The following is a 22421-nucleotide window of genomic DNA, read 5'->3' as shown; positions in this document are numbered from 1 at the left end:
GTATTTACTGATGAAGTTACACTGTAAACACCCACAAATTACAGTCATAGATCCCACGAATTACACTCCAAATCCCCTAGAATTACAGTTGCAAAAACTGATGAACTTACAGTGTAAAAACTGATGAATTTACACTGTAAATACCAAATAAGTACAGTGTAAATCACCAAGAAGTACAATGTAAATACTAAAAAGTATAGTTATTGAAGTCCAAAAATACATACTACATACACAACGCCTAAAAACCAGAGTTCTCAACGCGAATCTTAGCGCCTGATCGGACGAACAAAAAATTGAATGACAGCGAATTGAAAAACACTCGACTGTAAAATAGCAAAACCGTAATGATATGACCATTACTACAAGTTTATAAAGCATGTGGTTTAATGTAAAAAAACATCTCATTCCTAAATCACAAATATATCTTCAGTATTTGGTACCCACATTAGTTGTTTTGCAAAACCAACGTATCATTCATAAATAACAAAGATTATAAATTATGTCCTTTATGAATCACCATCACGTAACCTATTTTTTCCCGTAAGTCATACGTTTGCTCCCACATTGCGAATTTACCGGCATCATGTTACAGTGTTATTTTCTTCAAAAAGAAGAACAATAAATAATGTATCACCACCCGTCGCAAGAGAGAAGGCTATTGACAACCCCCCCCCCTCCCGGGCCCCAAACCCTTAATAAAGCCCCCTACCATCGAATTTCCGATGCGAGGCTACAGTCAAAGTACATTGCTGCTGTCATTTGATCAAGTTTAAGACTCCCTCAATTTTCATTGCTTGCTTGGTTGTTGTAATAGAGGAAATTCGTGGAAGATGTCGGTGTTTCTCGCGAAGTGTTTGACGTCACACGAGAGCAAGTCATGCTCAACAAGCATGGTTCCAAAATATCTATACCTAATAATAAAGCGGCTATTGCTTTCGTCGGAAAACCCACCGTGGTATTTTTATAAAAAAGTCCCTCTAATTTTTGTTATTCAACCCGCGCTCCATCATTTATCTGCAACGCAAAAGAAAAAACGATTCGCTGCAAAAATTATACCCGTATGCATCGCCTCCTCCCGTTGACCCTGGGCCACCCTGGCCTGTGCCCAGGCCGCTGCTACACCACTCGCCGCCGCGGTCGACCTCAACCGCCACCGCTGCCGATCTCAACTCACCCGCCTCCGCGGCCGTACCTCTCCCCGCTCACTGCCCCTGTTGCGGCGCTCGAGCGCATCGCGTCGACCCTGGTCCACCCTGGCCTGTGCCCAAGCCGCTACCACACCACTCACCGCCGCGGCCGACCTCAACCACCATTGTTGTCGATCTCAACCCACCTGCCTCCGCGGCCGTACCTCTGCCCGCTTGCTGCCCCCGTTTCGGCGCTCGAGCACAGCTTCTGGATCAAATCAACGCGACAACTGCAGTGACTGGGGATGATCCGTCTGCTTGATGCAGAACGACGGCGGCGCGCGGATAAGGCGCGGCGGAGCGAAGTACTTGCAGGTGGAGGCGGCCCTCCATGGCTCACAGGGGGAACTCCGAGGTTATGGCGCGGCAACGGCGACTCCTTATGGCCAGATAGAGGCGCCTAACCCTTGCTCCCCTCATCGTATCCCCTCCTCCGACAGGAACTCATCATCTGGTGAGATCCCCTCCCCATGCCTCCAACCGTGTGCCAATCACCAGCAAGAAATTTTATTTTATGGCAATTTGTTTGCTGATGAATAAATGTATTGAATGTAAGATTATATTGTTGTAGAGATAGAGAATGGAACACCACCTTCAGTTTGTCTTCTGATCCCACATTCTCTACACCATGAGTGAAATAAGATAATAGTCCACTGATCAATTCACGTAGCCTCTTTGTTTTGCTTTGCTTGTCCCGCTCAATTTCTCATCATGGTGGAATTAACAATGAACGAGTTGATTTCTCAACAAAATAGGATAGGACTGACTACATTAGTTAGTTAGCTTATTATTTTAATAAATCAAAATGATTATAAAAAGATTAAAAACGTGTGGTCTTTTTTTCTGTCGTTACAACGCATGAGCCCTTTTACTAGTAATAATAACTCTTTTTTCGTTGTGAAATTTTAAATTAGACTATATTTATTGTTCCGTTAGAACGCACAGGTATTTACCTACATACGAGGACGACAGCAGAGCCGACGTCACACCCTTTCTTGTCGCATACGAGCGCTGATGCCGTAGTAGGGACACATGCTTAACATGTATTTGCACGTATTATAACTAATCGCTGAGTCACCAGAGATAACAAAACCATCAAAGCAAGACAAAAAGGAGCTTTCATAAAAGTACAATGGACAAAGCATTTAGGTGCTTGACAGTGCGGCCCTATCTTCTCCTCTTGACAGTGCTGCTGCCTGGGTGGACAGCGCGCTAGCAGCAACCCAGGACAGGTCCTCCACGGATGGACGCCCCTGTCGGGCCATCACAGGATGAATGCCGCAGCGGCCCCAACTAACAATCATCCAAAACGCCCATGATTCGTCGAACGCAACCGCCGAATCCAACCACACAAGTATAAACACGCACAACCGACATTCGACACTCAGGAAACTGGCACCGGCAGCAAATCTGAATAAAAAGGCTCAGTCCAACACATGCTCTCTCACTCGGGGTGATTCAGAGTTCACATAGTTCTGCAGGTACATACATACAAACGTGGTGTGCTCTTTGCAACTGCAACCAAGGGCGTGTTTGGTCCGCGGCACATATTTGGTTCAGATAGTGGCGACAGGCGCGATGAACCCGATGTTGAAGCCGAAGGAGATGCAGGTCAGTTCCTCTTTCTTGTCCCCCAGCAGCTTCATCTGGAGACTGTAAGAGCCCTGAAGCACATCACAACAGCACAAAACGTCAGGATGTCTGGATGTGATATTACTTACATCAACCTACTTAGTCCGTCTCAGCACTACAAGAGAATATATTGACAGGTTCAGCACCAAAACTGAATGTACACTGCGAGTATGCTTACTGGTGGGGTGAAAGATGGCAGAGTCTGTTCGCTGGTTAGCACGAATTCGCCGGTTGCGGGACAGGGAGTCCCAGCACAGAAGTCATGAGTTTCTGAATCGACGTGGAAGAAGAAGTACCACACATCTACCACCAGCTTCCCTTTGGTGATGGTTTTATCTGTCAGGTGTAAACAGTAGTAACAATGTATTAGGGGGATTCTGAGGAAGGAATCAGCTAGAAAAAGCATTCTAGTTATAGAAAAATACTCATAAGAAGTGAAATATTGTAGACTGCGTGTGCCCATGCTTGATGCTTGTGTGTGTGTGCAGATACTAGTAGCAGATTCAAAATGTACTACTACTAAGAAGATCCAGCAGACAAACAGAATCCACAGTTCAGCAGAAATCCTAATAATTTCAATATTTAAGCCATAGCGAGCATGGTACTAACTATGAAGTGGAATCTGTAAAGTGTTTTGCAGGAACTACATGTTAGAACTCACATTTCTTTCATCTCTTGGCTATCAAATACAAGCATAGACAAACTCAAATACAAGCATAGACAAACAGAGGGAAGTGATGGAAGTAAGGCCGATAAGCATGCACACATTACTGGAATTTGCGGCCAACAAATATTGGACGCTCCACAATCCAAACATCCAGGTGCAAATAGAATGACAGTACCAGCTGCCTTGTCCAAACTCCAAAGCAGTCTTGCAGAAACACCTAAAGACAGTTTCTAACACTGTCACACGCCACAGTAGGTCCTTCACAAACTCCAGTTCATGGTTGAAAAATTGAAATGTGACGGCGCACATGACTAATTCACATATAACAGTACATGGATAGCGCCTGCGAAACCTTCAGCAGGGCAGTAATTTGATTCCTCTAAAAAGTTGATACCTCAAAAGCAAAGCAAAAGTGCATCGATTTGATAGGAGTTGACTACTGCATACACACGGAGCCACCGATCTAACTTCTGGAGTAGGCTGCTACCAGCAACAAGTCAATAACAAGGAGTACTCTACTAACAAGCTAGATTCAAGTTACTCGACAGCAGTCATGAGCACACGGCGTCGCAATTCAGCAGCCCAATCGCAAGGAGTTCAGGCTATTCGACGAAATCTTACCCGTGGAGGCGGAGATCTTGAAGGTGGCGGGCTTGCCGCGCACGACGGGGTCGGGGGAGATCTCCACGCCGCTCACCTTCACCGGATAGTGGCGGCCCTTATCTGCGGAACCAAACACCAACAGAAGCTCGCATCGCACACACAATCCGCGGAATCTCAAAAGTCAAAACGGGGATGGTTTGGCGGCGGTAGGAGAGTTCGGAGCGCTCACTGCAGTACTCGAAGTCGGCGGCGGCGGCGCAGGAGGCGGAGATCAGGAGCGCCGCGGCGAGGAGGAGCAGGTCGCGGAGGCGGCGGTTGGTCGCCATCGCTGCGGAGGCAAAGCTCTGTGGTGTGGCGTGACTAGACCGGCAGGCAGGCAGGCAGGCAGAGAGGCAGGTGGACGCGAGTCGTGTCGCTGAGGAAGTGGGCCCGGTCAATTCAAGGAGAGAGTTGTTGGCAGCAGTGTGCGTGGGGACTCCTATTCGGCGCCTTCAACGCCGCTCCGGGGAACCGGCGCTTGCAGCGCTCCTTCTCATGAACCGATCAATGTAAAAATGCGTTGATCATTAAAAAATTGAAAAAGTACAGATTTCCAAAAAGTTCCAATGATCATGATTTTTTTTTTCAACTACTTTTGAAATATGTTCATGAATTTTCAAAAAATTCACAGAATTCGAAAAAAAATCACCGATTTAAAAAAAAAATTCATCATTTTTCAAAAACAGCTCACTGATTTTGAAAAAAGTTCATAAATTTTAAATTAGGTTCATCGATTTTCAGAAAAAATTACCATTTTTTAAAACATCAATTTTTTTAAAAAGTTCTCCTATTTCAAAAAAGTTCACGTGCTAAAACAGTTCACAGGCTAAAAAAAGTTCATTAAGGATCTTTATACGGACCGACCCACAGCAGGCACTCGTTAGCAATTTTACCTGTAACCGACGTCTGTGGTGTTAAATATGGTTTGCCGTGTGTGTGTAGGCCTGATTGGGCCTTGACATTGTTCTTGCGTGCAAATTGGTTGGGATTCGGTTTGACCGGGTGGAGGCCTTCAGTTGACTTTTACAAGCCTGTCTTTTTTTTTGACATGCTCAAAACAGAAAAAAAAATGTATGTTTTACCCGACAAAAATCTGTGGTTTAGAAGTTCGATGCACTGAGGTAAAAATAATATCATTTTTTTACCATCTCTTAAAAGATCCATAGCCTTATGGTAGTTTCGAGTTCATACTTTTTAGAAAGATTATCACTTTTTAAATATCTTTTTTACAAGCCTGTCAGTTTTTCGACATGCTCAAAAGAGACAAAAATATGTGTGTTTTACCCGACAAAAATACGTGGTTTCAAAGTTTGCTGCAGTGAGGTAAAAATAGAATCATGTTTTTACCATCTCTTAAAAGATTCATAGTCTTATGGTAGTTTCAAATTCATACTTTTTAGAAAGATTTTCACCTTTTAAAGATTTTTTTACAATCCCGTCTGTTTGTTCACATGCTCAAAACGGACAAAAATTTGTGGATAAAAAGTTCGATGTAACGAGGTAAAAATAAAATCATGTTTATACCATCTCTTAAAAGATCCATGGCTATATGGTAGTTTCAAATTCATACTTTGTAGAAAGATTGCCACTTTTTAAAGATTATTTTACAAGCCTGTCTGTTTTTTGACATGCTCAAAATGGACAAAAATCTGTGGTTTAAAAGTTCGATGCAATGAGGTAAAAATAAAATCATGTTTTTACCATCTCTTAAAAGAGCCATGGCCTTATGGTAGTTTCGAATTCATACTTTTCAGAAAGATTGACACTTTTTAAAGATTTTTTTACAAGCTTGTTGTTTTTCAACATGCTCAAAGAGTCAAAACAGACAAAAATCTGTGTTTCTACACCCTACAAAAATATGTGGTTTAAAAGTTCAATGCAATGAGGTAAAAATAAAATCATATTTTTACCATCTCTTAAAATGTCCATAGCCTTATGGTAGTTTCAAATTAATACTTTTTAGAAAGGTTGTCACTTTTTAAAGATTTTTTCTCAATCAGATTCAACTTGAGTTGTGGAGTTATGATGTATACGAGATTGTGGTTAACACCATTTTGTATATCCCATGATTCTTATGTAGCTATCTGAAGTTTAATTTGAAGCCATGCGTTGGGTGTAGAATAATATTACAATAGTTAGAACATATGTTAACCATACTAGTTTTGTCTTGACTTGTGCTGGGAGATGCAAGTGCATTCCACGTTAGTCACCTTCAAATTGTAATAAGCCCATGATTTGATCTTGATTTGTTTTTCTATATTACATAGTTGTATTTTGGTTCCTTTTATCCATAATATTAGTAGATTGATCCTGAAATATATATTTTATTGTGATTATTTAAACAATATGTATTTTTGAAAAATTATGGTTAAAGTGCTATGTCGAAGACCATAACAATATCCTAAACTACTTTTATTGTCAAATAGAGGGAATAGTTGCTATGTTGAATAAATTCATCAAGATTGTGTTGCTTGTTTTTTGTGATAGATGTCATGTGGATAAAAATAAATACTTAAATGAATATCATTGTGTTATTTAAATTATAATGGAGTTAGAAACAGACCCAGATTAGGTGATCGGGGGGCACACAAACACATGGCGCGGCACCACCTGTCCATGTGACTCCTTGGTGGCCCACCTTCAATATTTTTTGGTTTCCATATTTTTATATTCCAAGTATATTTTCAAAAATACTCATTCAATTCCAAGATTTTTTATTTCGGCACAACAACAAAACTATGGAAATTCTGCTCAAAGCAACTTTAGTACGGATTAGTTTCATTCAAATCATGCAAATTAGACCTCAAAATAAGAGCAAAAGTGTTTGGAAAAGTGTAGGTAAAAAGGCATTACAGCTCATCCGAAGAATACACGACAATAAAATCAAGTTGTTTGTTACTACAAATTGAGATTCCACGTGTATCTTGCGAGGGAATCATGGTTGTATAACGAATTGGTTTTAACACCTTTCATGAATTATGACAAGCCAACTTTGTTCTGTGTTAATTTAGTCACATGTGCATACAAATGATCTCTTTTTTTTGTCAATGCTGCCGTATAGGATTTTTCTTGGCCTGATCAAACCATACCCGTTGCACTCTCAACTAGTTAAATTTGACATTTACAAAATCTTGTCAAACAGAATAACAACGATGTGCTATCTTACGAGATTCGAGTCTTAAGTCGACAACTGCAAGAAGTTCCTCTACGACGATGATGCAAGTGACTCGCCCTCGCAAAGCCGCTTTGGTCCATATTCAAATGACATTAGTCATGCTGCAACTATTGTTGGTCCATATTCAAATGACATTAGTCATGCTGCAACTATTGATAGTACGGCAATCGATCCCATAACCTGGTCTCCCAACTAACACCGTGAGACCGGTAAAATAGGAAATCTATCAAGGGCAAACATTTACCTTGCGCATAGTCCACTTGGGCTAGATGATGACGATCTTGTCCTCCTCAAGATGGACCACCTTTTTTTATTGCGCCGACTCGATGAAGACTAGTAAATTTTTCCCGATACTCCACTATGGATGAGCCTCTCCTCGACACATCTTGACATGTCCATTATCACCTAATGGATGACAAGCTACAAGCAAGTGGTATCTTTGTGATGCTTCACTTTAACTTGCACACCCCAACCTTGATGACTATCACCACTTGATGTCATCCACCATGGCTTGTACGTGATCTTTCTTTTGATGCATGCCCATTGAAACATACCTAATCCCACAAGTAACACTCACAAAGATCATGGTTAGTATACAAAGTGTAATGGACAATACTTACCATACCATGAGATCACTTGATACCACTTGGTACATCTTCTACGCTGTGTGTGTTGATCAACTTGAATCGCTCTTTGCCATAGTCTTTATCAACCTTGCATGTTATCTTCTCTCTTTACATAGGTGATGTCTTGAAGGTAAGCATGAATGTTCACACAATCTTCTTCTTTAAGACATGCTTGCAATAAGCTAAACTCTCACATGATCAATCTTTGGATAAATCCTTGAATACCACCTTGATCATCATATAAACTTCTTGAAAACAACAAATGAAATTCAAGAAATGCATATGGACAAATCCTTCGCATATAACTCAAGGAAAACATTAGTCCATAGAGATTTTTTATCAGTTAACAAAACCAAACATGAGGGCACAATGTTCTAACAACATCTCCTATCGAGATTGAGGCCAACCCCTCATCCTCGGTTGAAACCTTGCCTTGCATCGAAGTTCTTTCAATATGTGGTGTCTACCACTACAAGAACCTCAAAATAAGATGGCTCAAACATCCTATTTAAAACATCCATCCCACCTAATGAGAAATATATCATTGATGTCACCAAAAGTTGTGATGAATGATGAAAGATTGACACACGGTCTTGGTTTAGACCCGGTTGTGTGTGATTTTTCAAGTACAAAAAACTCACAGCAAAATACAAATTTTCAAATAAGAGATATTTATAAAATGAACATGATATACACATAAAAATATGATATTGACAAACATCAATTCATTGGATGTGAAACCAAAATAATATATTTGTCGGGAAAACTATTCTCAAGAATTGCAACACGTTGATCAGGGCCGGGCCCATAGTTGTATAGATTGTGCGGCCCGCACAGGGCCCATAAAATTTAGGGCCCCAATATTTTTTATAGGCCTAGTTAAGCCAACAGCCGAAAGGCCCGGATAGCGAAGCACGCCTAGCTCTATTACTTGTTCGTTTATCGCTCGATGAGATAATACCGATCGTCCTCACGATCTACAGGCGTGAGCGCAAGAGTAGGGCCCCGATCTACAATACTAACCCTAACTGCACAGCAACCAGCCCGTAGCTACACTCTGACTATGCAGCAGAGGACCGACGACACGACGCGCAACACTAGGAGGCACGGCAACAACTACAGCAGGTGAGTAGGACAGGCACACGGCTGTGTTCGGGCGACGAAATCAACTTAACCAAATCAATCTTTAAATTAACTAATCTGGAGTGACTACATCCTTCAGGACAGATGCTAAATTGCTCGTTGCTACTTGCTTTCTTCTTTTTTCAATCATAGAAATACTAATCAAGGTGCGTCGTCTTTGTCAAATCAATCTGGGCATGATTGCGTCTCGCCTCCAGGCTACTCGACACTCCTTTAGTCCATCTTGCCTCGTCCCGGAACAATTCAGCCAGGCAAGTTTCAGGTCCATGAATTCTGCATCTCAGTTTTAAAAAATAGTTTGTTGTTAACTGTTTAATGTGTATTCCTTTAAAAATCAGTCATTTGGGTACTTTTCTATTAATTGGACTAGACGACTTGTGTTTCAAAATCTAAGTTGTGTCCTCTAAAATCTACCTAAAGTAGAAACATAACAAAAGAGTAAAAAAATTAGAGGATTTAATTCAATATGGTGAAGGGGTTGTAGATAAATTGATTATAATTTTAATTTCTTTAAAAAAATAAATCATATTTTAGAGTTTGGCACAGGGCCCTGTATTTTGCCGGCCCGGCTTCGACGTTCATCTTCACTAAAACCTACTTATCCAAATTATTACCTTTTTCTTTATTTTTCCGTGGGCAATCAAAGTTAATTTGGCTATGGTACAAGCTTACTATCACAACCTTGAACGAAAATGGTTAATAATAAGTTGTAGATGTGTTTGCACGTCGGTGTAATAAATAAATGACATATGCCATATTTATTCTATGACCACAATTTCTTAGATATCTACCTTGAAACAAAATTTAGGATATATTTTATAAATTTACATGGGCTTGAATATTGTTACTTGACTTCTATTAATATAATTCCATCTTAAAGTATCTGTGCATCGATACACATGAATGTAAATGAGTAATTAATCTTATTATATTGATGGTATACTATATAATATATTCAAAATTATTTACAACCTGTAACATTATATATTCAAACCAAGTGCAAATCAATAGATAATTGTTGATCATATTATACTAGTTTACTCACTACACTTAGTTCATATCTCTCCTTAATTAATTAATAATAAAGTAAATACAGTTTTTCGTTGTCAGTCGTGGTATGTTTTGAAAAAGTCCCTCTTTTTCAGTTAATCAACCCGCGGTCCTTTCTTAAGCGAGGAAAACGTTTCGTCGTGCCACTTTTACAAAAACGTTCCCGACGTATACTGAAATCAACCCGCGGTCCGTATTTAAGTCAGAAAACGAATCGTTTTTTACATTTTACACAAACCCCCCTATATTTAATCCAAACTAACCCGCAGTTCAGGGGCCTCTTTCTCCAATCTCCACCAACTCCCCCCGGCGAGGACGAGGAGAGGAGCTCCCATGGCGGAGGCGGCACGGAAGCAGCGGAGCCCCGCCGCGCCGCGCCCCGTCCGCTGCATCGTGAAGCTAGGTGCTCCCTCCAGCCGTATTTTCCTTTCCTTTCATTGAGTGCTTCTGTACCGGCGTACGCCTCTCCGGCCGGTGCTGATTCGACGAACCCTGTGTCGTCGCAGGCGGAGCGGCCATCACGAACAAGGAGGAGCTGGAGAGCATCGACGAGGAGAGCCTGCGGTCGGCGTGCGCGCAGCTGCGACAGGCCATGTCCGACGGCACCTCCTCGGAGAAGGTTATGGGGATGGACTGGAGCAGGAGGCCCGGCGATCCGGCGGACCCGGGCATGGACGCGGAGGGGTTCGCGGGCATGGCAGGGCTGGGCCTCGACAGCAACTTCGTAGTCGTCCACGACGCCGGTATATATAGCTCGGAACCTGTGTTGCCTCTGGGCACTGGTTCCCTGTCTCAGGCTTGCTGATGTGCTGAACTGGGTGATTTGGGGTGTAGAATCCACATGAACTGATGAACATGGTTTGGGATGTTATGTGATGTCAGAATCGATGCTAACTACCAAGTACCCGTGAAATGCCTCTCAGTAAACAAGTTCAGATTATAAAATGCAAACAACCTGCTTGGAAGATAGTATTTAGCATGCCATGGGTCTGAATGATAGTCTCTACGGTCTGTTTGGAGGATAGTGCTGAACAACCAGGGGAATTGGTCAGTTTTAATGCTCCATGGCACCTGGAATTCCTGTAACTATAATTGCGCTGTTAGAGATTGAGTTGGTAAATTAGTGTTCATGGTATCAAGATTATAATAGTCCCCTAACCTGAATTTACTACTTCAGGTTCTTTTGGTCACTTCCAAGCATGTAGATCTGGAGTACATAAAGGAGGGTTGCATTCAACACTGGTGAAAGCTGGCTTTATGGCTACAAGAATTTCAGTACGGTGCACTTTTAAAATTTCACTGTCATGTGGATATCGTAACTTCCACATAAATATTTTTCAGGATCTCGTCGATGTACGCCATGCTTCCTTGATGCAATGCTTAAACAATCTTTTAATAATATTTATATTGTAACATAGGTGACTTCTCTCAACCAGGAAATTGTTAGAACCTTGGCAAGAGGTACACTACAAAGAAACGAGGATATTGCGCTTTATGCTAATAATACATATGCATGCTTTTGTTATGGTAACCTTTTATGGTTAACTAGAGGATTTGATTCACACTTCAGTTAATGCAGATGAAATGACAAGGTTGACTGCATGAGTTTTTCTCATTACAGTGATGTGGTCCTTTGTTAAAGGATTTAATGCATCTCGATAAATTCTAAACTATACTGTATTTTTTATGTTCCTAGATATCCAAGCAAGGAAGACAAAGATAACGGGTGGAGTAAGAAGAAGAAAAGTGAGTTAAACGTGAACAAAAATCCGTAATGCTATCTGACCTGCATAAAGATCCTAAGGGTGCATATTTGACATGTTTGATAATACTGCATCATTAGAATATCTATGCCTTCGAGTCCGATTCTCAGACCTTGCATTCTCCCGTTGCAACGCACGGGCTCTTTTGCTAGTTATGCCTAAGTTAGTTGGTTATTTTCTTGTGCCTCCAAATGAAATAGAATATCGTATATTTATATAAAACGGCACCCTCTCTTGGCATCTATTTTGATAAAGGAATAATCCTGACGGGAAATCATCTAGAAACGTGATATTGTATAGTCAAGTGCATCACTATTGCATAGTCAAGTGCATCACATAGTTGATCCAATGGCGAGTAACGCTTAGATTTGCCATAGATGCAGCAAATTGAAGGATCATATTCAAAATTTATGTGTACATTGTACAATCTTTACCTAATAATAAGGAAAACATTTATTTTCGTACAAATGACCTTTCTCTCGCTTAAACCGCGCGCTACGGCTGTCACGTGTCCTTGTGGACCGTCGACCTTCCCATCCTTATCTCTTCATCTCGAACAAGAACGAGTCAAACTCCACTGAGCTAGATCCCCTTCGCCATGGCCTCCCGTTCAAGTCCCGTCCGTCATGGCCCGCCCCCAAACTCCACCTGCTGCTGCTCAAGGTCTCTCGTCCAAGTCACGTCCGCCATGGCCTACCCCTAAGCTCCACCACCTCCTGCTCAAGGTCCCCCCGTCCAAGTCCCATTCGTCGTGGTCTGCGCCCAAGCTCCACCACCTGCTGCTCAAGGTCCACACGACGACGCTGTGAAACGGTGATTTTGTCGAGCAAAGCTAGTGCTGCAACGCAACCTCGTCATTAACTTGGATGTTGCCGGTGTTGCGACCCGACAACTCGATGGTCCTGCCAGCGTGTGGTGCTGCGACTCGACAACTCGACGATGTTGCAGGCGTGGCGACAGGACGCTCGTTGTCATCGGTGTTGCGAGACATCACGCTGGAGAGGTCAGGCTACCCGCTTCTGGTGTTGCAACGCAGCACGAAGGCCAGAGTGTAGTCGAGCGCCGCTCGTTGCTGATGATGCACCGCAACACACGGGGAGGAGGTTGGGCTACTCGCGTCGATGCTGCATTGGAGCTTTTTCCACGCCGATGGAGTTGCAATGAAGTGCCGCCTGGGACTGGAATGGAGTGCCGGGGAGCTGCACTAAAGCGTCGTCGGAGCTGTAGTGAAGCGTCGTCTGAGCTACACGAAAGTGTTGCCAGAGGCATCGTTTGTGCTGTGTTTGAAGATTTTTTGCGGTGCTCAGTGTTGCGAGGAAGTATCTCCCCGGTGGCTCGTGGAGTCCTGGTGCTGCATTGTAGCAGTCGTCGGCGGTCTTGGAGCTGCGCCATAGCAAGGGAGGCTATGGGGGACATTGCCGAATCACTCACTTGAGCTAGCCGCTCTTGGGGTCCGCCATTTCCGCTTGGACGTGGTGGGAGTGAGCTGCAAGGGGATTTCTTTGCGTTTTTGGTCGCGAGGCAAGGAGGGCGAAGCATCCGTCTAGTGTGTTGGCATATCCAACGATTGAACGCGCGGAGATCAAAATAGAACGAGCGATCAGCAAGCCGACTAATTTGAAGAAATTAGGAGCCACCTAATAATAAAGCATGAACTATTTCTGATCGTTCATCATTTAAATTATCCCTAAAGTTGTCGATAATTATCAACCATGCCACCGTTAAGTCACAAAAAAACGTTTCACACAAAAAAATCTCATGACCGAGTCGGCCCATGAAGTAGTTGTCCTACACCGCACTCTACGCGCTCGGAGAAGATGGAGTGCGCCGGTTTGGGCCGGTCCATGTTTGGGCGTTAGGTTTTCTAAATTTCATTTTTCATTTTCTATTTTTGTTTTTTCTCCTTTAAATAATTTAGGAGTTAAATTTTTTCGAAAACTTAGAAAAAAAATGAGAATTTTAAAAATAAAATGTTTAATAAATCATAAAAGTTCATGCATTTAAACAATATTCATGTTTTTGTATTTTTTTGTCTATTTAAAATATGTTCGAAATTTTGAAAATAAATGTTAGGGAATAGGGAAATAAAAAGTGTTCATTTTTTAAAGCTAGTGTAATAAAAACGTTAATGAATTTGAATAACATTTTGCCAATTCAAAACTGTTCAAGAATTGAAAAATATCCAAAAAATTGAAAAACTTTTCATGACTTACATAATTGTTTATTCATTCATAAATGTTCACTATTTCAAAAAATGATCATGTATTTCCAAAATTCTTTGTTAAATCAGAAAAATGCTCATCGAATCAAAAAAATGTTTGTGAATTTAAAAAATATATCATTAATATTAAAAAATGTTCGTCCATTCTAGAAATGTTCGCCAATTCAGGAAAAATGTTCACAATTGTAAAAAATGTTTGTAAATAGCATAAAATGTTCATGACTTCAAAAAATGTTCTTGATTATAGAAAATGCTTAAATTTTTGTAAAAAGGTTCACAAATTCGAAAAACGTTCACAATTTCAAATATGTGCATGAGTTTAGAAAACTGTTCATGATTTCGTGAAATTTAGAGTGATAGTGTAGCAACATAATGTGGTCAAGATCATTGAAGATTATGATATTTTTTTTCCGTTACAACGCACTGACCTCTTGCTAGTAACTATATATGCACGAGCCCTCTTGTTAGTAACTATATATGTTGTTTCAATTGTTTATTGGAAACTGAATTTGGTTCCATGCCATGAACAAGTATGGAACAAGCGCCCACTACCACCTCCGAGAGATTGAATCGGCACATCATCTTGAAATTAACGATGTCGTCGCACACGTCTTCGTAGTCGACGGAAACATCTCCTCCCACTGGATACACAAACCGAAAGACCTGAAATAAATCCATAAAATGTAAACACCATTGTCAAGTCTAGGACTTGAACCTTGATTGGCTAGGGATACCACTATTCTCCTAACCATCCTATAATAAGTTGGTTTGCGATCATCTGTTAATCATGCTACTTTTACCATGAATTAAGTAGAGAGACGCGTGCAGGCTGCCCAAACAAACAATAGAGTCTTTTCATGAATGCCATGTTGGAAATATGAGCAATTTATCGAATTATTTAAAACAAATAAATAATAGATAGAACATGATAATTGTAACAAAGACAAGACTAGTGATGCAATTTTGAGGAAAGTAGGCCACAATATATAACAGAGGCAAGACTTGGCATGCAAACTAAAGGAGAGTAGTCAAATATTATTTGAACATGTGTGTTAGAACAATATAAAAATAGACCAAGAAACTCTAGTAGGATCTCGAACAAAAAAGTCACGATTACATAGTAAATAACGATTGTAGCATTGGCATTGGCGTTGACATTGTTGTCCTCCATGTCGTTGAAGAGGTTGTCGACGTCAGGGAAGAAGTCGTCGTTGGGGAAGTGGTCGTCGCCGTTCACGACGCCCGTGATAAACAGGTCAGTAGTCATGCAGAACACTCCCCAAAAAACTTATCACCCTTCTCCCGTACATGACTCATAGAGGTGTGGTTTCAGAGGCCTACTATCTTGAGTTGCGGTGCATGCCGCAAGCCTAGCAGTAGCTCAGAGCTTTGGAACTGTATGGCATGAGGAAGGTGGTGGTCTGTGTTGGGGAACGTTGTATCGGAAACAAAAGAAATTCCTACCCACACGAAGACCTCTCATGACGATGCCCATCTACGAGTGGATATTTGGATCTACGCACCCTTGTAGATCGCACAACAGGAAGCGTTAAGAAACGCGGTTGATGTAGTGGAACATCTTCATGTCCCTCGAACCGTCCCGCGATCCGTCCCACGATCCGTTCCGATCTAGCGCCGAACGGACGACACCTCCGCGTTCAGCACACATACAACTCCACGATGATCTCGGCCTTCTTGATCCAGCAATTAAGACAGAGAAGTAGATAAGTTCTCTGGCAGCATGACGACGCTCCGGTGGTGGTAATGATCTACTCATGCAGGGCTCCGCCCGAGCTCTGCAGAAATCCGATCTAGAGGTAAAACTACGTGGTATAGGTTTGAGTTGCACGTGGCAAAGTTGTGTCTCAAATCAACCCTAAACCACCAAAATATATAGGAGGGAGGGGGAGGGCTAGCCTTGAGGCACAAGGCCTCAAGGGTGCGCCGGCCAAGGGAGGAGGACTCCTCCTCCTCCAATTCGGTTTGGGAAGGAGGAGTCCTCCTCTTCCCTCCCACCTCCCTCTTTTCCTTTTTCTTTTATTTTCTTTTGGTATTTTCTTATGTGGCGTCATGGGCCCCTTGGGCTGACTCCACCAACCCACTAAGGACTTGGGGCGCCACCTTAGTGCTCTGGGCTCAGTCTAGGGTGGGTTGGCCCCTCCTGGTGAACTCCCGGAACCCATTCGTCACTCCGGGTAAACTGCCGAAATTGCCCGAAACTTTTCGGTGACCAAATGAAACCATCCTATATATCAGTCTTCATTTCCGGACCATTCCGGATACCCTCTGATGTCCGTGATCTCATCCGGGACTCCGAGCAACATTCGGTAACCACATATATAACTCAAATATACTAAAACATCATCGAACCTTAAGTGTGCAGACCCCGCGGGTTCGATAACTATGCAGACATGACCAGAGACACTTCTCGGTCAATATCCAATAGTGGGACCTGGATGCCCATATTGGATCCTACATATTCTACGAAGATCATGTCGGTTGAACCTCTGTGACAAGGATTCATGTAATCCCGTATAGCATTCCCTTTGTCCTTCGGTATGTTACTTGCCCGAGATTTGATCGTCAGCATCCCTATACCTATTTCAACCTCGTTACCGGCAAGTCTCTTTACTTGTTCCGTAATACAAGATCCCGTGACTTACACTTAGTCACATTGCTTGCAAGGCTTGTTTATGATGTTGTATTACCGAGTGGGCCCCGAGATACCTCTTCGTCACACAGAGTGACAAATCCCAGTCTTGATCCATACTAACTCAAAGGACACATTCGGAGATACCTGTAGAGCACCTTTATAGTCACCCAGTTACGTTGTGACGTTTGATACACACAAGGTATTCCTCCGATGACAGTGAGTTATAGGATCTCATGGTCATAGAAATAAATACTTGACACGCAGAAAACAATAGCAACAAACTAACACGATCACATGCTAGTTCATAATTTGGATCTTGTCCATCACATGATTCTCCTAATGATGTGATCGCGTTATCAAGTGACAACACTTGCTATGGCCAGGAAACCTTGACCATATTTGATCAACGAACTAGTCAACTAGAGGCTCACTAGGGACAGTGTGTTATCTATGTAACCACACATGTATTTGAGTTTCCAATCAATACAATTCTAGCATGGATAATAAACGATTATTACGAACGAGGAAATGTAATAATACCTAATTTATTATTGCCTCTAGGGCATATTTCCAACAGTCTGGTGTCTCTCTTTGGAGAGGAGCGACCTCTTTTTATAGGCACCGAAGAAGGAAACGAAAGGACGGGAGATGAAGCGAACAACCAGCAGCCAAAGAGTGCAGCGTTGATATTCTATCTTCACTACAACATAAATGTTTCAGCTCCTGTGCAACCTTTCACATATCAATCATGCGTGACAAAAATTCAGACAACGGATCGGCTCATTCCCGCAACCCGTGGCGCGTCATGACGAGGCGGGCGGCGGAGAAGGAGCGCGCGTGAATGATTTTCTTGTTCTCATGCTCGTACATGTGAGAAAACGACCTTCCTTATAAGAGGTCCAACTCCTACTAAGTGAGCAGTATGAGACTAAACTTTAACCCCACCTTTTACCTTGCATGTATGGGCTGCGTGAGCTTTTAGGATATATTAAAAATTCTGAAAATTCTATTGAGTTAGCCAATATATTGATCAAATTCTAGCACACCATACCTAGGAAAACACCAAATAACTAAATATAACCATTTTTTTTTATCGGAAATATAACCACCTTCACATCCCAAGGCTTAATGGGGTTCTGAATAGAGCAATAGGTTATGGACCAATTCTCTATTTATTCCGTTTAGTACAAGACCACTTGTTTTTCATTAGAATGATCTTTGGCGCTAATGCTGGTTTTCTGGCTATTTTATGGCTTACTACCAAAGTGTGCGTGCTTTTAGTAGATCTAAAAGAGATGAACACATGTTCATAAAATCGAAAGAAAATCCCTAAAATTATGTTAGGGTTTGTCCAATTTTTATTTTTCTTATTTGCTTGGATGAGATGGGGGGAGGGCGAGCCTGGTCTGAAAATACAATATTTTTTTTTTTTTGCAAATGTGGCACAGAGTCACGGGGTTATTTTGCAGAAATACCACATCTTGTCTCGCATGCGTCATATTAGGTGTAGATCGGATAGTTGACTAGCATACACAACATAATCACCAACATACTCTTTTATAGTAGCAGATAAATGAATTTTAATGGTAATTAGATTCCACATGAAATGTTGATAAAAAAAATGTTTTTATCCAATAGACTAGAGGAGATCACATTACAAAATGTAGTTACAAGCATGTATTTGGTTACCAGGCGGAAAACTTGGTTATTGCCCGGTAACGTGAATCCCCTTACCCCACAAGAAATTGCCTTGCCGAGCAAAAAATCTCTAACTCAGGCAGGGAATCAAAAACCTTGGTTGCAGGCAGGGAAGGAAAATGACACCTTGTTCGAACTTCAAAGTGATACAACTGTGGCATTTGATTTCCACGTTTCTTGAAAGGCTCATAAAGATATATCGACTGGTCTTTTTTGCGACAAATTTACAGAAAATGGTACCAGCTGAACCAAGTACTGAAACTTGCAATAGACAGAGACAAAAATGTAGACGTTCAATTTCGAATTCAGACGTGAGCTTACTTGGTCTTTTTTTTACCGTCTTTTAATTCAGACGTGAGCTTATCGGGTCTTTTTTTTACCGTCTTTTACCTGTAGGAGTAAACCGTCAGCTGGTGAAATAAAATCACTGGCTGCGATAAACTGGACCACTGACAGTAATAGTACCACAAGCCTACGATGCCACTTAAGGCTGGCCATAGTGGGGGTATCATAGCTAGTAACATAGTCTTGGGACTAGCAAACATGGTGATGTGTCAAGTAATTAAAGAAGAGAGAGAGGGTTATAGTAACATAGGTAGATACCGTATCATGTTAAATGCTATGCTACTATGTGTCATGCATGTCAATAAATGAGAACACCTATGATACTAGTTTATGATACTATGCACTATGAAGATAGTATCATACAATAGTAACATATGCATGATACTACTATATGTTACTCCCCACTATGAGCAGCCTAACAGTACAGAGAGCAGAAAGTCGTCTCCATGTAAATCATCAACCGTAAGCACCGTATCCGGCTCTTGAACGCTGTACTAGCACAGACCATAAAACCACAGATGCCCAGCCCAAATCCTGATGCAGGAGTACCGCTACCATTTTCTGCCGTGTTTCATCCATGCGTTTGAAATGAAATCAACTGACCTTTCTTCCCTCCATCAGCCGATAAAAACCGAGCATAATGCAGTAATAAGGCCTTGTTTGGAACCACAATAGATTATGATAATCTGGATTATAAAGATAGATTATATAATCTGGTATATAAAAATAATTTAGGTGGACATGTTTGGAGGCCAGATTATATAAACTGTAATCCAGGTTTTACATTGCATAATGACATGTCTGCCCTCTGTTTTATTTTTTTGAAAAAAAAGAAGGATGGCGGTGGTTAGAATATAATTATCTTCAACTTTATAAGGGTAATGGGTCATTAGCAATTCATAATCTGATTTTAGTTGGTGTAGAGTAGATTATGAGTTTTTAATAATCTGTCCATCTAGTTTTTATAATCTACACCATGATCTGTTCTGTTTGGAAACAAAATACATTATAAAAACTAGATTATATAATCTGGTTGGTTCCAAACAGGGTTGTACCTACGATTCAACGAGCTCCCAGTCCCCAGATTCTCAGCTGATCAGCGCACGAAAACAAGTTAAAATTCACGTGGATGGTCATTGTTTTGTTCGGATCAAGGCAGAAGTGGCGTGCCATGGAATCGAAGGGGCCTGTCATTTTGCTATATATCTTGTCTCGTAGAACATGAAGCCGCATCGGTGTCCGTGTTACTCCAAAGCACGATGAAAACCACTACGGGTTTCGCATGATTGACCCTGCAAACCTGGGGGGAAGGGGGCTGCATGTACCTTGCGTAGAGACCATGCCTACATTAAAGATTCAGTTTGGGGGGTTGCCGGAATTGTAAATTGATCAACTTGCAGGAAGAGTTTGAAATTGAATACCGAACTATCGCTGTTCTAATTAAGTTCTAACTGACGCTGGAAGTCAGGAATATCGAATCAGCCAAAAGCGCTGATTCTGAACTTGGCTGCTGCATTTACGAATCAGTGTATGACGATGAGAGAATGCATTTGCATTTCGAGCTGGAAACCCACCTTTTGATTCAGTATATTCGAAACAACCTACTCTACATTGTAATATTAACGTTGATCATTTGCCAAACAGAGATTTACAATTCTACACCCAACTTGCTAATAGTATCAAGTAATGATCCCTCGTTGACCATATGTTCTGAACTTTTGATCGGGGAATTCTCAACCATTTGTATCAGGACAGAATGCTAGGCTGACTTCGTGAAACTAAGCTGAAACCAAATTTGTACCCAGACCAACAAAAGAAGGTTCTAATTCCTAACCCGATCAATTTTTCTTCCTCCGATATCAGTTTTCCAAATTAAGAAAAAAAAAGAGAAAGAAAATTAAAACCGACCAAGAACCTCGGTGTGGTGTCAGGAGGAGAGCCTCGTCATGGCCAGCGGCGTGACCTCGGCGAGCGGCGTGGGCAAGGGGCTGGGCAGCGGCGAGGTCCGGCAGACGGGGCAGGTCGGGTGCTTCCGGAGCCAGGGGTCGACGCACTCCCGGTGGAACAGGTGGCCGCAGTCCGGCAGCATGCGGAGCACGTCGCCGTCGCCGTAGTTGTCGAGGCATACGGAGCAGCAGGTGCACGTGGTGCCCAGCTTCCTGTTCTTGCTCTTCCGCGCCTCGCCGTACACCACCTCCGGGTACCCCTTGAGCGTGGCCTCGTCGATGCCGAGCTCCACGTCGACGTCGTCGCCGGCTCCCCCGCCGCCATCGCTGTCGCCGCCGCCCTCGAGGCGGCGCCGCCTCCGCCTCCGCCGCGCCGTCCCGTCCGCCGCGTCGGCGGCGGCCTCCGGGCCGGGCGGCGGCACGCGGGTGCAGAAGTAGGAGGCGAGCGTGATGGTGGTGATGAGCAGGAGGATACCGACGGAGACGCCGACGCCGTAGCCGAAGCCGCCGATGCGGTCGGAGCTGAACATGCCCACGGAGTTGCCGTCGCCCGGGGTGAACCGGCCGGGCGCCGGCGGGGCACCGGCGTTCATCCCAACGCCGCGCTCGTCGCTGGACCGAAGCGAACGGAGGTTGGCTAGCTAGCTGCTAGCTAGGAGAGGTGAAGGTGACGAGTCGTTGGTGGAATGGTGGAGGTGGAGATGGGAGAGCGATTCTTGATCGTTCGGTGGGGTTTTTGTTTGGGGTGGAAGGAAGGGGGGGAGGGAGGTCGGATCCAGCGGACGGAGATGGGGAGGTTGCTGCGAGGGGGACGTCAACGCTTTGCATGTTGCGGGGAGCGGGACGGGGAGACGACGACTAGGGGAGCGAACACCATTACCATGTAGGAGTACTCCTACTACGAGTAGTGCGGGAGAGCTGTAGTATTAATTGGATGCGGTCGATCGAGGTCAATGCTGCGTTGGGCGATTTTTAAAATGCTCCTTCGGTTTGATCTGGTGCGCTCTTTTCTGCTTGTTTTTGCTGTTGATTTCTGCTTGTTTGTCAGTTCCGCCATGGTCAATGCAAATCATGGTTCACGGGCTGACTTTTGCAGCTTCTTCGGTTGCGTTTCTATCCAATTTTGTTTCCCAACTTCTGCGAACCATGTATACCGGCATGTTTTTATATTATTATTACATATTGGTAAGATGTCAAATTGTTTGATATTCATTTTCTGAGCTAGTAGGACATTGCGAACCAATGGTTGGGTGGTTAGAAAAACAACATTATTTCTAACCTATCAGAGCTGAATTCTTAAACTTGATACTAATGTTCGTACTTTCTGAATTAATCATAGATCTTTCGACAATGTGCGTTGAATGAGAGATGGCAACTTCATCAATCTTGATGTGCCGGTTTAATCTTTCGAAGATAATCATAAAGATAGGATGTGTGTGAATGTGTTTATATGAATGAATGTATATGCGTATGTATGAGCATTTGTGTACATACTGTGTTAAAAATAAAAAGCTAATAGGACATCTATGATCATGGGAGTGGGAAAAACATGTAGAAAATGAATAACACGGCAATGGCAAATGCTTACAGGAAAATGAAGACATATAAATGTTTAATAACATAGTAGTTGTCAGAAATGCTTACTGAAGTTCGAGCTCTATGGGACCATTTAT

General features: G+C 42.5%; 3 protein-coding genes across 6 annotated transcripts; 1 reads left to right on the top strand and 2 right to left on the bottom strand.

The window, feature by feature from the left end:
- Positions 1 to 2571: 2571 nt before the first annotated feature.
- LOC123452600 (MD-2-related lipid-recognition protein ROSY1-like) lies at positions 2572 to 4495 on the bottom strand. The gene is made up of 4 exons (XM_045129279.1): positions 4319 to 4495; positions 4108 to 4209; positions 2998 to 3155; positions 2572 to 2851 (listed from the first exon to the last, which is right to left on the bottom strand). The coding sequence occupies exons 1-4, from the start codon at positions 4413 to 4415 to the stop codon at positions 2744 to 2746; spliced, it is 465 nt and encodes a 154-aa protein (XP_044985214.1). The 5' UTR covers positions 4416 to 4495; the 3' UTR covers positions 2572 to 2743.
- Positions 4496 to 10390: 5895 nt separating this feature from the next.
- On the top strand, positions 10391 to 12129 carry LOC123398717 (isopentenyl phosphate kinase-like). 4 transcript variants are annotated; one of them, XM_045093168.1, is made up of 5 exons: positions 10393 to 10525; positions 10629 to 10865; positions 11300 to 11397; positions 11541 to 11583; positions 11819 to 12129. In XM_045093168.1, exons 1-5 carry the CDS (start codon positions 10456 to 10458, stop codon positions 11875 to 11877), a joined length of 507 nt encoding a protein of 168 aa, XP_044949103.1. In that variant the 5' UTR covers positions 10393 to 10455; the 3' UTR covers positions 11878 to 12129. The 4 variants fall into 4 exon arrangements, with proteins under 4 accessions (XP_044949100.1, XP_044949103.1, XP_044949102.1 ...); XM_045093165.1 differs by lacking the exon at positions 11819 to 12129 and having other exon boundaries at positions 10391 to 10525; positions 11541 to 11800; XM_045093169.1 differs by lacking the exon at positions 11541 to 11583 and having other exon boundaries at positions 10394 to 10525.
- Positions 12130 to 20449: 8320 nt separating this feature from the next.
- On the bottom strand, positions 20450 to 21632 carry LOC123398713 (putative RING-H2 finger protein ATL71). The gene has a single exon (XM_045093162.1). The coding sequence runs from the start codon at positions 21339 to 21341 to the stop codon at positions 20730 to 20732; it is 612 nt and encodes a 203-aa protein (XP_044949097.1). The 5' UTR covers positions 21342 to 21632; the 3' UTR covers positions 20450 to 20729.
- Positions 21633 to 22421: the final 789 nt, after the last annotated feature.

This window comes from Hordeum vulgare, chromosome 5H, assembly GCF_904849725.1.
Source record: "Hordeum vulgare subsp. vulgare chromosome 5H, MorexV3_pseudomolecules_assembly, whole genome shotgun sequence".
In the NCBI taxonomy this organism is placed as follows: Eukaryota; Viridiplantae; Streptophyta; class Magnoliopsida; order Poales; family Poaceae; genus Hordeum; species Hordeum vulgare.
This window is presented reverse-complemented; position numbering and strand designations above follow the sequence as displayed.